Raw genomic sequence first — 15,954 nt, 5'->3', positions numbered from 1 at the left:
GATGGAGAGGAATTTCTTAAGTGTGTACAAGACAATTTTCTGATTCAGTATGTGGATGTACCTACTAGAAAAGACGCAAAATTTGACCTACTCTTGGGAAATAAGGCAGGGCAGGTGACTGAGGTGTCAGTGGGGGAACACTTTGGGGCCAGCAACCATAATTCTATTTGTTTAAAACAGTGATGGAAAAGGATCGACCAGATCTAAAATTTGAAGTTTTAAACTGAAGAAAGGCCAATTTTGATGGAATTAGGCAAGAACTTTCAAAAGCTGATTGGAGGCAGAAGTTTGCAGGTAAAGGGGCAGCTGGAAAATGGAAAGCCTTCAGAAATGAGATAACAAGAATCCAGAGAAAGTATATTCCTGTCAGGGTGAAAGGGAAGGCTGGTAAGTATAGGGAATGCTGGATGACTAAAGAAATAGAGGGTTTGGTTAAGAAAAAGAAGGAAGCATATGTCAGGTATAGACAGCATAGATCGAGTGAATCCTTGAAAGAGTATAAAGGAAGTAGGAGTATACTTAAGAGGGAAATCAGGAGGGCACAAAGGGGACATGAGATAGCTTTGGCAAATAGAATTAAGGAGAATCCAAAGGGTTTTTACAAATATATTAAGGACAAAAGGGTAACTAGGGAGAGAATAGGGCCCCTCAAAGATCAGCAAGGCAACGTTTGTGTGGAGCCACAGAAAATGGGGGAGATACTAAATGAATATTTTGCATCAGTATTTACTGTGGAAAAGGATATGGAAGACATAGACTGTAGGGAAACAGATGGTGACATCTTGCAAAATGCCCAGATGACAGAGGAGGAAGTGCTGGATGTCTTGAAACAGTTAAAAGTGGATAAATCCCCAGGACCTGATCAGGTGTACCTGAGAACTCTGTGGGAAGCTAGAGAAGTGATTGCTGGGCCTCTTGCTGAGATATTTGCATCATCGATAGTCACAGGTGAGGTGCTGGAAGACTCTAGGTTGGCAAACGTAGGGCCACTGTTAAAGAAGGGCGGTAAAGACAAGCCAGCGAACTATAGACTGATGAACCTGACCTCAGTGGTGGGCAAGTTGTTGGAGGGAATCTTAAGGGACAGGATGTACATGTATTTGGAAAGGCAAGGACTGTTTTGGGATAGTCAACATGGCTTTGTGCGTGGGAAATCATGTCTCACAAACTTGATTGAGTTTTTTTAAGAAGTAACAAAGGAGATTGATGAGGGCAGAGCAGTAGATGTGATCTATATGGACTTCAGTAAGGCGTTCGACAAGGTTCCCCATGGGAGACGGGTTAGCAAGGTTAGATCTCATGGAATTTGTATACAGAGCTGGCTCAAAGGTAGAAGTCAGGGGGTGGTGGTGGAGGGTTGTTTTTCAGACTGGAGGCCTGTGACCAGTGGAGTGCCACAAGGATCGGTGCTGGGCCCTCTACTTTTTGTCATTTATATAAATGACTTGGATGCGAGCATAAGAGGTACAGTTAGTAAGTTTGCAGATGACATCAAAATTGGAGGTGTAGTGGACAGCGAAGAGGGTTACCTCAGATTACAACAGGATCTCGACCAGATGGGTCAGTGGGCTGAGAAGTGGCAGATGGAGTTTAATTCAGATAAATGCGAGGTGCTGCATTTTGGGAAAGCAAATCTTAGCAGAATTTATACACTTAATGGTAAGGTCCTAGGGAGTTTGCTGAACAAAGAGATCTTGGAGTGCAGGCTCATAGCTCCTTGAAAGTGGAGTCGCAGGTAGATAGGATAGTGAAGGCGGCATTTGGTAGGCTTTCCTTTATTGATCAGAGTATTGAGTACAGGAGTTGGGAGGTCATGTTGCAGCTGTACAGGACATTGGTAAGGCTACTGTTAGAATATTGCGTGCAATTCTGGTCTCTTTCCTATCAGAAAAATGTTGTGAAACTTGAAAGGGTTCAGAAAAGATTTACAAGGATGTTGCCAGGGGTTGGAGGATCTGAGCTATAGGGAGAGGCTGAACAGGCTAGGGTTGTTTTCCCTCGAGCGTTGGAGGGTAAGGGGTAACCTTATAGAGGTTTACAAAATTATGAGGTGCATGGATAGGATAAATAGACAAAGTCTTTTCCCTGGGGTCAGGGTGTCCAGAACTAGAGGGCATAGGTTTACGGTGAGAGGGGAAAGATATAAAAGAGACCTAAGGGGCAAACTTTTTCATGCAGAGGGTGGTACATGTATGGAATGAGGTGCCAGAGGAAGTGGTGGAGGCTAATACAATTGCAACATTTAAGAGGCATTTGCATGGACATATGAATAGGAAGGGTTTGGAGGGATATGGGCTGGGTGCTGGCATGTGGGACTGGATTGGGTTGGGATATCTGGTTGGCTTGGACGGGTTGGACCGAAGGGTCTGCTTCCATGCTGTACATCTCTATGACTCTATAAGTGGACTTGCCCTGGGAAATTGCCCCATAATGTCCAGGGATTTGCATGTTCGGTGTGTTAGCCATGTTAACATGGGGTACAGAGACAGGGTGCGGATTGGGTCTGGGTGGGATGCTGTTTGGAGGATCACTGCAGATTTAATTGGCTAAATGGTCTGTTTCTGCATTGTGAGGATTCTATGAAAATTTCTACAAATAACTCAGTTAATCCAGTGTGCATTGGTGGTTGAATACAAATCATTCAGGCAGTTCAAGTTGCTCTGGAAATGTTTCCAAGAGGTTTTAGTGTGGCACTATGGATAGGATGGTGGAAGCCCAAACATTTTTTCCATTGCAAAGCTAAACAGATATCTTACTGTTCTTATCACTACTTTGAAATGTGTTGAATGAACTGGCAGGTTTATACTTAGCGTATTTCGTTGCATTGTAAACACACTAACCTTGGCCATTAACTGCTGAAGTAAGAGGTAGCTTTGGTTCAGAAACAGGGATAATGCACAAGACCTCCCCTATCATGAATTAGGCTATGTTAAAAGATATAGCTTCCCGCAACTCAGACAGCATGTGCATACTGCCATAATTTGACAATTGCACTCAATTCAGCGGAATTAAAACAGCACTACAGAACAGTCAATGCAGTCATTCTGTGGAAGATAACAGGTTAAAATCATTTTACTGAACATTGAGAATAGTTTTCTGGCCATCAGTTAGTCTGGAAATTGAATTATTTCTTTCTGACAATTGTAAATCATTTTAAATTGCATTGGATACTTTTCCTATATTTTGCACAACAGCCTTGTGGAGCAATTATAACCATTAAATGTTAGTATAATTGGCAAATCAACATATTATACATTAGCATTCAAAATTAATATTTACAACTATTTTCAATGATTTACCCTGATGGCAGTATTAATTAATCTCTATTGTACCCTATGATGAGACCAAGCCCCATTTCCACATGCACACTTTAATAAGTCCACAAAGTGACAAAACTATAAAACGTGAAGTGTGGTTATTAACATACATGTCTTCATGTCTTTTTCAGATCCTGACAGGAAAATAAGCTATAAACAGAAAAGATAAAGGGACATTTAAGAAAATGTTTTATGATTTTAGCAGTAACTCTTCACTCCAATCTATGCTTTAGCCTTAAAGAATGAATCTATGATCTCTAAACTAGATCACTTGTATACTTAAATATACATTCTTTCAAACTTGTTACACTTACTACTATTTTAATGGTGTGTACTGTATCTTTAAGACAGAATGAAAGCTGGCAAGAGTGTACTGGAGAATTAAAAGATATAACTTTAGGATGTAACCATTGGCTCTAACATAGATACTAAGCGAAAGTGAGGATTGCAGATACTGAAAATCAGAGTCAAAATTAGAGAGGTGCTGGAAAAGTACAGCAGGTCAGCCAGCATTTGAGGAGCAGGAAAATTGATGTAAACGTGCTTTTTCAGCACCACTGTAACTTAGTTTCACATCAGTTTAAATTTAACCAATCAGTTTAAATTATGCCCCAAGATACTAAAACCCAATTGAATTTGAATTTTACTGTTTTGACAATGTCGAACCAATGAGATGATCCGATGTTTCGGTTATACAGAGAAGGCATTTTGGACAGTTAGTCCAAAAACACACCACTGTCGGACAGACTGCCCGAAAGCACTTTATCAAAGGTACCTTGTTCATATGAAAAGTCTGTGCAGCAGAAGACTGAAGACAACCCAGGAAGATTTACAAACAGAGGAAGATCAACACCAGAGATGACAGCCACTATCTGATTTCGAAAATTGAATTTCTGTAAATTTATTGAACCAGTATATTGTTATAACGTGGGAGAGATCACAACCTTTTAAGAGAAAGGAGGCTTAGGCTTGTAAATCGATGTTGTTTAATGTTCACTTTGAAGAATAAAATTGATATATTTTGTTAAATAGTGGAATTTGGGTAGTTCTCTGTCACTCATAATTTAACAGATTATGAGGAGAGGTTAGCATTTCTGTGTGTTTGGTTTAATTAGCAGAAGGGTTTACCACCATGTCGTAACACTATTCAATACTGTGAAATTCATTGACAATCACTTGTGAGATTGCCAATTCTAATGATGAGTGTGCCATTTGTTGTAGTGTTTAAGAAATTATGTAATTCCTTTAAGAATCCCCAGCAATATTAAATGAGCTTAATGCTTAACTTCTGCAGCAAAAGGCCCAAGAGATTGTCATAGAAAAGGCCAGAGTTTCTAAGTACTGCAAGAACATGCTGCTTAATGATGAATAAAAACGATTAAAGCACAACTTTTTCACAGAAGAGACAATTATATTGCTTGAATGCAAAGAAAGGCAGATTTCAGGAACACTATGACATTATCCAACATCATAGCTAAAATTAATTAGGTTCACTGTCTCAATCTTTGATTACAGAATCGCTATTACAAAACGAAATTCTAAAATAAAAAAAAGTACAAACAAAATTCTGTTTCAGGATAATTTTTCCACCTCGGTACTATATGATGGATAGCAAAGACAACCTTTCATTAAGAGCCCATGTAAAATTTCTGGCAGATTTTAAACAGTTGAATTTTGTTGTGTTTACAAGCAAGTATGCTAAACACACCCAATAACTCAAATTAATTCTGGTTTACAAAACAATAACGTTTGCTCATACCAAGATCTGATCAGAATTTCAGTTTATACAGTTATTAACAACTGAAAGTTGACAGGTCAGCATAAACTGCTCGCAGACCATAATGTGCTGCATAATTAGAACAAAGTAAACTTGATATCACTATGAAAGAATTCTTTTAAAATAAAGATCAGCAGTAAAACGTCTGCACAGCTTTAAATCCTGAATGTGAAGTTAATTCAAGTGACAAATGATGTTGGACACAATACACGAATAACTCTCATAATGAATCCTATGATGTATACAAACTGACTAATGTTTCTTTTCGCTACGTCTTGTGATACAGAAAAGCTTCCTCCCCGCTCATCACTAACCAGTTAATGTCTGCATGTACTAATACTAGTCTAGCACTGACAACATATAAAGCAAGGAAAACCACACAACAATGAGTTGATTAAGGCAATTTACAGTTGTAATACACAAACTAGCTGATTTAGCTGATCTTAATAAATGCACCAGTTAGAATGGACTTCTGGTTCTGACCATATTTTCAATTATCTTTCAAAAGGGCATTCATGTTTAAATTTATAGCTATTTCTCATTGTATGTCATGCACGGTCCAAAATAATCATGTACTTTTCCAGTTTCATTTGCTCTTCCAAATTCCTTTTTCCAGTTTATTGCGTTCTAATCTTTTCTTGTACTCTGAATGGCTCTCACAAATGGGCATCACAGCTGTTACTTACCTGTAAAATGCTGAGGGCAATAGTATTAAGGCAATAGTAAAGTAGGCTTCAGCTAAGCACTGTAATCATGTGGATACAAAAGTTGGTACAATACAGGTCATATCAACATAATATGAATGATATACCAATGGGAGCTAAGGCCAAGAGACAACAAACTGCACAAGGTTGACATGTCAGATGGAGTAGATTGGGGCCTGTCAGAATTGAAATGGGGGTGGGGGGACTGAGCCTAGAAAACTTGAGAAAGAAAAGCTGGCATTTAGCTGTCCATTATTTGTCAGGGCAAATGTAAAAGCACCTAGGAGCACTGATGATTTATGATGTGAAAGAAGTGTACATGCTAAGTAACATCCTATCATATTACAGATTTTGTTTTGACAGATAATAATAAATACAACAAATTTCTTAGTGGAGTTATACGAAATGCAAGATTCTGTGGTCTTTTAAATTGTTATTAACTCCAACAAAGCACACTGACCTTTCCAAATTAATCTATTGCAACCTTTAAAAATCTATTAGTAACAATTTATTCCAGGACTCTTGACATCCATTGTTACTTACATAAACTGATGACAGATAATGTAGTGATAATGGATGAGCAGCACTTGGAACTTCTTTTCAAACGGAAAAGCTCTCTGAAGAACTGACTTTGAGGTAGAAAATACTGACAAGTAATGATGTACCCACAGTCAAATGACTTTTATCACATCAAATACCATTTCAATGAATGGAGTCCCATATTAAGAAATACAGTGGAACTTATGGACAAAGAGGTAAAAGAGGATGGAAACACTCAAAATCCTGAGATGTCACAGAGTCATTTACAACACAGCAAGTGGATATCTGGCCAATTAGGTCTATGCTGGTCCTCTGTCACACAATCTAGCCAGTCTCAGTCCTTCACTCTATTCTATTTAGTTATTTATCAATCTGTTCTGTGCAAAGTAGAGTAGTGATGAAAAAAACCTGAAGGAATTAAAGAATTCATATCATGTCAGCAAAAGTTAAATGCTGATATAATAATGGAAAAACATTTGAAGTTTTTAAAAGCACAATTAATATTTAATGTATTAAAAACATTACATTTTTGAAAAAATTAACAGTCACCAAAACTAGACTTGTAAATAAGGCACAGTTAATAATTTGCACTGTCCTACTGCAATTCTCTAATCCTTCATTTCTTAACACTGTCAGTAAAACCCAAACAGGCTTCTTCTTCCATGCCCTCAAGGCCATTCCTAGCTTGTCCAAAAGGCCCATGTTAGTTCCCTTCTACTTCCACAAATTTGCTGCCTCATTAAAACTGTTTCCATATGTACGCCAACTCCTTCAGCTTTCTCTCTCTCTCTATCAACATTCATGGCTCCATGATTATTGTGCGAATGGCCAACCAGAAGCTTTTGGCACTTAAAGATTATGGATGTTTTAGAGAACTCAAAGTTGGAGAATGGATTCTGATAAATATTTAAATCATGTCTTGTGAAAAAAAAGCAAAGCTCCTAGAATTGGCTCCTGAGAAACACCAATTTATACTACTCTCCAGACTAAACAATAATAATTAATTTCTCCTTATTTTCTGTCCCTTATCCAATCGAGCATCCACAGTTCCACTGCCCCATAAATCCAAATAACTTCAATTTTGTTAACAAATCTATTAGAACTTCAATATAAAAATAATTGAAAAAGAAAATCAAATATTTATATAAAACAGGCTGCTGATAAAATACTGGTCCATTTTGTGCTATGGTCATTCATCCCCTTCAGCTCCTACTTTTGTTTCACTCCAAGTTGACAACCCATTGGGATTCAATTACCAGCATAACACATTGTGTTTCACGTGTTAAAACATGGCTGACCTTTTAGAACTGTCACGATTTGGAGATGCTGGTGTTGGACTGGGGTATATAGTGTTAAAAATCACAACACCAGGTTATAGTCCAACAGGTTTAATTCGAAGCACACTAGCTTTTGGAGTGTCGCTCCTTCATCAGGTGGTAGTGGAGGGCTCAATCCTAACACACAGAATTTATAGCAAAAATTGTTGGACTATAACTTTGTGTTGTGTGATTTTTAACTCTTTTAAAACAACGCATTCTCTGCTTTACCATGAACAACATGGTAGGTAACTTGCTGTTTTCTCTCCACAAAGTATAGCAAGGACCCGAAGGACTAATTCGATACATGAACAACAAATATGAGGATTAAGTTACGGAATATTGAGAATATATTCAAAAGAAGCTTAGATTTAAAAGTGCACTGATGAATAGTGGTGTCATATATAACCAGGTTATGAAATTGTTTTATCAATTCACAGCACTATACATTCACATGACTGAAATGCAAAAAAAATCCATACCTTTTTAAAGATTCATCTACTGATATCAGTTGCATACAAGTATGAGTTACAGAAGAGTTTTTCAACTTTATTCATTCAGAAAAGTTAATTGACTGTCATTTCACATGCAAAGACAGTAAATAACAAATGCACTTAATCCTTCTTTGTTATTATTCAAATCATCAGAAATAAATGACTTCAGATTAATGAGATCACAGGCCCATGAACCAAACATACCACTGATCTCTGCCCATACTCAACCTAAATACCTAAACTAATATATTTTTCACACGTAATGGAACATGCAACGCATAAGCCCAACTCAAGGCTACAAACTTTGTTGATTTGCTGGAAACATTGAATGCATTGCTTCAAAACTGGCCTTAGTTTCAACTAGCATTAAAAACAATGTTCCTTCACATTAAACCTAAGATATTTTAAAGCAGAGACTAACAAAGAAGTCTTAATACAGTTCTACAACATTCACCTGGTATGTGTCCCAGAGTCGGATGGTGCATCGGAGAGGCAGCTCCCTCATCAACAAATTATTCATCCACCGGAATGCAAATTGCAGGTACTCTACTTCGTATTTTCTGAAATGAATGTGCACTTGCTCTATGGGGAAAAAATGTTTACAACAGTTAGCACATGAAATTCACCTTCAACCATAAAGAAAACTCTCATCACCCATTTGTTTTTAATGCTAGTTGAAACTTAGTCCAGTTTTAAACCAATCAGAGTGCAGCTGGGTCACAAAGCAGTAGGTAACAGGTGCAACTGCACAATTGGCTAATTTCAATCAAAAATGGCACAAGGAGAATTATGAATGTTTTCCATATTTGTGGTTAGGGAATGAAGTTTGTTTAGATTTACAACAATGGCATCTACCTAGTAATGCTAAAATGTAGACATTTTGAGCACATATTCTGCTCAGTTGTGATGGTTCCTGTTATTGAATATCTTGACAATACTCAATGGGAAATTTCTGCATGAATCTTCTAAGTGTATCCCTCCAGTAGTCAATAACACGCTTTATTTCTACACACCGCTGTGCTTTTTGTCAAAAATATTTTTGAGAAATGTTATGATGGTTTTCCATTTAAGGCCAATTCAAATGAAAATTTGAATCAGCTTCAACTAGGTGGCCACAGCTGAAATAGGTGAGAACCACATTGAAGCATCTAAATCAATATCCCAAGTCATTGATTAAAAAGTAGTCACCAACATTACCCAACCATTGTAAAAGTATATCATACCATACATTTTCTAGTACAGTGAAATATTTACTTACTGTTTTACTAGAGATTCTGTTCCCCCTCAATTTCATGAGTTTGGCTGTTTGCAATTTTGCGAAATTAAACCTGACAGATTTCTTGGATTGAATCAAAGCTTGGCATATCAGTATTTTAATGAGTTTTTTTGTAATAAAAGAGAACTCAACATTAATGGAGAGTAACTGCTTTTGAATCTTTGTTTTTAAAGGTATCATATGGCTCAAATGGCAATTCTAAGGAATGAAGTATTTTAACAATTTGCCACTTCAGTTACTGGATGAGAACAATACAATATTCACATTCGATAGCTATGAAGACTACTGCAAATTGAATGAGGCATCTCTTCAAGGTTCAGATAAAATTGAATTTACTCTCCACTCACTAGTAGTAAATTGCAATTTGTGAAGTGTAGGGGCTTTTTATAGTGCTGAACTAGCAATCACAACTGGGAGGTTCCAGACATAGTGAAAACAGCATTATGCTTAACACTGTGCTTAAAATAAAAATCACATGTTTTTTTTTCCTGGACTTATAGTAGTTCTGAGCATAAAGTGTACCATAGACATTCATGACACATGTAATCAATTCAACTCCATTCTTTGGTTTCTCTAGAAATCACTTTATTTACCACCTCCCAAAAGATTAATAAGCAGAACAAATTTTCTTTATAACTCAATCCATTACTACCAATTTTTAAAAAATAATAGATAAATAATATTTCATTATTGTTAATACAGTGACAGCAGCAGTTTTTTTTTGCCCTTCCCCCAGTAACTGCAGATTTTATCAATCACCTTAAAAATATATCTCCGGAATTTATAAAAAAAATGTATAGAGTCATAGAGATGTACAGCATGGAAACAGATCCTTCGGTCCAACCTGTCCATGCCGACCAGATATCCCAACCCAATCTAAGACTCAAAGAGGACAAAAGAAACGAGTTTGCAGTTATTTTTCCCTCACTGAACAAAAATGACATATAAGCACAGTCTAATGGAACAAAAATGACATGTAAGCACAGTCTAATGGAATAATAATTAATCCTAATTGTGACTTTTACTGGAATTTATCATTCCAGTAAAAGCCACAATTAGGATTAGTTATTATTCCATTAATATCCACGTTATTTAATGGATATTTGTAAATTATGCTAACTCCAAAAAAGATCTTGATTTAACTTAACTCCACAGAAATTTCAACTGAAACTTAATTTCCTTACCATTTGGTTAATGGCATGTGTCAATTCTACAACATTCAACTGAAAAACAAAAGAGCTCAAACTGCACCAGGAATCAGAAGCTACCAGAGAAATGGCATTGAAATTTGGACATTAGAATAGAACACAACACAAATAAACTTACAGTGACATCATAGTGAAGGTTAATTTTGAGAAGTTGCTACTGAACAACAAAGTAGAACCTGAGCTTTGCCGATACTGAACATGCTACACGGTGTGACTTGTTGTCAGTATTATGTCAAAACTGCTGGAGATGGTAATAATCAACTTGAAGGAACAAATGCTTTAATTGAAAAATTAAACCTGACAGATTTATGTAACCCAAGAAGCAATATATTTTCTTTATATTGTACAACCTTACACAGTCTAGTTGTACCTCATATTATTGCTTTTCAAAAAAGCAATCTATTTTGCTTTGTAAAGTGAAAAAAAAACCTCAGACAGCAGTGAATGGCTTTGGAATAAACAGCTTCAGCAAAAGTAATAAATAACAACCATACATCAGTTCAAGTCAGTGATGGAATGATTCTCTGCAACAGGTTAATATGGTGTTATATTGACTATTGCATTGTCCTGACACTATTATGTAGCCACTGCTGGAGTCTAGAGTCTGTGATACAATGACACTTGTGACACAGATTGTAACTTGTCAGCAAACGGGTCATCTTTTTATTATGCTGCAAGTTCTGCAAAGCTCCAAGATTCTTCCCACATCATGAAAGTTAGTAATATGGCAAATATCAATTGTTAAAAAACCATATCTATATTTACTAACCAAATAATCAAAACATTACAATTGAAAGTCATGTTAATCTGTGACTGATGTTTGCTGAAAATAACCTGTGTGTATAACGGATTTTAATCTGCTATTTTTTTTAATAAGTTAGTTCAGCCTTGGGTTTTAAATAGGCTCACATTTCTCCCAAAAAGAAAGGAAATTTACTTCATATGTGTTACAGTAATTCAGACACATCCTGATAGCACAACGAATGATTTACTCCCATAAATTATTGGTCAAATTTATATTCCACCTTCTTGTTCAAAATTCTGTTCTCTGCTTTCCACTGAAGAATTCTGTTGTCCTAAGAGCTGTCCCGTTTTTTTTTTGCCATGGGAAATGAATTTTTGAATCGTTTTAAACAGCTGATTTGTGCCAACTAGAGTTCAAAATAAGGCAGTAAACCACAATGACTCAATTTCACTGCTGCTGTATTTGCTGAACAACAGCATGCCATTCTCTATTATTTCAAAGCAATTCACTGCTGGCTGAAACTTTACCTCTCACAATCAAATGGGAGTTCCAGATGCCGCAACACTTGCAATAAATAAATCACCCCATTCTAGTTTGATATCAAGCCCAGAGATGAATGTCGATTCAGCATTAAAGATATATTATGAGGGTTTCTGTAGACTCTAATGTTTATGACAAGAGTAAGGAACTACACTATACTCTCAGCTAACTGACAATTACACCATCTGAACCACAAGTGATAAAACTAAGAAACATCTGGCATTCAGTTGGCATCTTCCTTGCAAGTCGGAAGCTGGGAACTTTTTGTGAGTGTAACTAGCATTAAATTTCAATATTTTTTAGAAATATATACTGTAGAATAATGTTCATCACAGCATTGTACGTACCCTACCAGGAAATACAAACAAAATTCCACACTCAACATCATTTAATCGCAGTCATTTCTGGTGATCTGCATTTCAAACATTCAGCCATTATTAAACACCAAATAGTGATTTACTGAAATCAATTATCCTAAAATGAAACCACATATCTTTCCAACCGCATCAACTGCTGTCATTTATTTTCCTTTAAAATGCTCAGCAACAACTGAAATCATTAGAAATCAACTGACAAGGAATAACCCTGGAATAAAAGCTCTAGTGAGCAAAATTAGGGTGCATGGTATTGGGGGGAAAGTACTAACTTGGATTGAAAGTTGGTTGGCTGACAGGAAACAAAGAGTAGTGATAAACGGCTCCATTTCGGAATGGCAGGCAGTGACCAATGGGGTACTGCAGAGATCAGTGCTGGGACCGCAGCTTTTTACAATATATATATTAATGATATAGAAGATGGTATTAGTAATAAAATTAGCAAATTTGCTGATGATACTAAGCTGGGTGGCAGGGTGAAATGTGAGGAGGATGTTAGGAGATTACAGGATGACCTGGACAGGTTAGGTGAGTGGCCAGATGCATGGCAGATGCAGTTTAATGTGGATAAATGTATGGTTATCCACTTTGGTGGCAAGAACAGGAAGGCAGATTACTACCTAAATGGAATCAATTTAGGTAAAGGGGCAGTAGAAAGAGATCTGGGTGTTCCTGTACACCAGTCAATGAAGCATGCAGGTACAGCAGATAGTGAAGAAGGCTAATAGCATGCTGGCCCTCATAACAAGAGGGATTGAGTATAGAAGCAAAGAGGTTCTTCTGCAGCTGTACAGGGCCTTGGTGAGACCACACCTGGAGTATTGTGTGCAGTTCTGGTCTCCAAATTTGAGGGAAGACATTCTGGCTATTGAGGGAGTGCAGTGTAGGTTCATGAGGTCAATTCCTGGAGTAGCAGGACTAACTTACGCTGAAAGACTGGAGCGACTGGGCATGTATACCCTTGAGTTTAGAAGACTGAGAGGGGATCTGATTGAGACAAATAAGATTATTAAAGGATTGGACACTCTGGAGGCAGGAAACATGTTTCCGCTGATGGGTGAGTGCCGAACCAGAGGACACAGCTTAAAAATACAGGGTAGACCATTTAGGACAGAGATGAGGAGAAAAATCTTCACCCAGAGAGTGGTAGCTGTGTGGAATGCTCTGCCCCAGAGGGCAGTGGAGGCCCAGTCTCTGGATGCATTGAAGAAAGAGTTGGATAGAGCTCTCAAGGATAGTGGAATCAAGAGTTATGGAGATAAGGCAGGAACAGGATACTGATTAAGGATGATCAGCCATGGTCATACTGAATGGTGGCACAGGTTCGAAGGACGGAATGGCCTACTCCTGCACCTATTGTCTATTGTCTTTCTCACTCTTGGAATAATCTAGAGAAGGAAAAACATTTTTGAAGTGACAGACAGAAAACACAGAATTTAAGAAATGAACTTTGTTGAGTGCAAGATATTTTTCCAAGCCTCAAATGCAAGTATTATTCATTATTATACTAACTAAAATTAATTATGTGATATAGCATTTTTATTGTTCGATTATCTTTGCAATCCCTGTACTGCTGCTACTCTCTCCTCTTTCCCTGTCCATTCCCTACCCCCCACACAATGATCTACTTCTACAGTTTAGTATATATCACTGTCCTGTCTTTCAGTTTCCCTCTGTTCTCTCTTGCTCACCTCACCTTTTGATCTTCCTCCTATTTCCTGCTCCCTCTACCTACCTCTAAGCCCTCTCTCTCCCATGCACATCTATCACACCCTTTTCTTAATCCTCCTCCTCAATCTGATTGCTCACCCACATCCCTCTCACTTCATGGCCCCTCTCAACTCCCCATATCTATCATCAATCCCTATCCTCAAATCCCACTTCTCTCCTAACAGCTCCCCCCCATTTCCTCACTCAACAACCTTCTTTTTACCAACATTCCCACCCCTCTTTACCTGCTCCTATTACTGTAAAGCACTAGCTAAAACCAGAAATGATTCTGTTTCAGATTGGCATGGGATATGATGTAGATGGTGGTGAAAGGTAGTAGGGCATTACAATGGCTTTGGGAGTTGGCCTGGAGTCTATGGTGGTATAGTGGGATGGTGGTGGTAGTGGTGGTGGAGGGGTGGGGGGCGGGGGGGTAAAGAGAGAGAGAGAGAAGCAGATGCAAGGTTGGTACACATAAGATCTGTCGCAGTGATGTTTCCAGGTGTGATGGAAATAGAGCCAGAATTGGCTATCCTAAATTCCAGCGGGTGGGGGTGAGGTTTGGTGGCGAATTGGAAAATTGTGGTTCTGAGACATGAATTAGGTCATAGAGATGAACAGCATGGAAACAGACCCTTCGGTCCAACCCATCCATGCCGACCAGATATCTCAATCCAATCTAGTCTCACCTGCCAGCACTTGGCCCATATCCCTCCAAATCCTTCCTATTCATATACCCATCTAGATGCATCTTCGATTTTGCAATTGTACCAGCTGCACCACTTTCTCTGGCAGCTCTTTCCATACCTGTACCACCCTCTGCGTGAAAAAGTTACCCCTTAGGTCTCTTTTATATCTTTCCCCTCTCACCCTAAACCTATGTCCTCTAGTTCTGGATTTCCTGACCCCAGGGAAAAGACTTTGTCTATTTACCCTATCCATGCCCCTCATAATTTTGTAAACCTCTATAAGGGCACCCCCTCAGCCTCAGATGCTCCAGGGAAAACAGCCCTAGCCTGTTCAGCCTCTCCCTATAACCTCAAATCCTCCAACCCTGGCAACATCCTTGTAAACCTTTTCTGAACCAATTTTTTTTCCTTATTTATAATTCTTAGCTTTCTCTCATCTCACTCCTTAAGTGTAATCCTTGCTGGGATGTTTAATTTCCTTGGGCTGTAGTACATCTTGGATGTAGGATTACATGCTTCCTGTACTACTGTGACTTTATCTAGCATCCTCGTGAGCTCTCTGTTGTTGTGGGTGGCATGCTGCTGGCAGGGAAAAGTGTAGGTCCCTGCACCATCTCAGGTCAAACTGCCCCTCCCACTCCAGGATCTCAGTGGTTAGATACTCAAAAACAATGGCCAAGTTACCAGTGACTGTTGGGAAGGGAATTCTTGGTTTAGTTTCAAGTGAGAATGGCGAGCAGTTTGGAATATAACATTCAATGGTTGTGGTGATTCCCATAAATCTGCTACCCTATGGCCTTCTAGGTGGCGAAGATTATGAGCATAGAAGATGTGCTGTAGGAGCCTGGAGTTGTTGAGTTGTGATCTTTCATTTTTTATTAAATACAATTACATTTCATTTTATCACACTTATATTATTCCAAATGCTGCCATATTCATTTTGTTACTTATATTGTTACGTTTTTTAAAAAAAAATATCACCTCTTCCAAACCCATTCATTTAGCAGAGCACCCTTGTTTCGATCTCAAAAAGTTGGTTACTGTTGCGGAGTGTGCACAGAGACACAAGCGAATTATCATAAGGAATGATAGCATGCTAGCTGAAATGGAAGGGGTAAGAGAATCATTTGGGGAAGTTTTTGAAATTACTTCCTAAAGATTTGTTTCGTGTGATACTCTACAGGCTAATGAGCGGCTATGAAAAACTATTCACCCTATTTTTCAATGTTAGATTGTTGCATGCTCAAAAATACATTTCCAGGGT

At 38.0% G+C, this 15,954-nt stretch overlaps 1 protein-coding gene across 2 annotated transcripts in view; it reads right to left on the bottom strand.

The window, feature by feature from the left end:
• Positions 1 to 15,954, bottom strand: part of LOC132828188 (TBC1 domain family member 22B-like) — a 309,362-nt gene that overhangs the window by 63,403 nt on the left and 230,005 nt on the right. For both annotated transcript variants that reach the window (XM_060845124.1, XM_060845126.1), the window contains exon 11: positions 8,603 to 8,730. In XM_060845124.1, coding sequence (XP_060701107.1) covers positions 8,603 to 8,730 — 128 coding nt within the window. The remainder of the gene's footprint in view (positions 1 to 8,602; positions 8,731 to 15,954) is intronic.

Source organism: Hemiscyllium ocellatum, chromosome 26, assembly GCF_020745735.1.
Source record: "Hemiscyllium ocellatum isolate sHemOce1 chromosome 26, sHemOce1.pat.X.cur, whole genome shotgun sequence".
Taxonomy (NCBI): Eukaryota; Metazoa; Chordata; class Chondrichthyes; order Orectolobiformes; family Hemiscylliidae; genus Hemiscyllium; species Hemiscyllium ocellatum.
The sequence above is the reverse complement of the archived record's forward strand: the minus strand, read 5'-3'. Positions and strand labels throughout refer to the sequence as shown.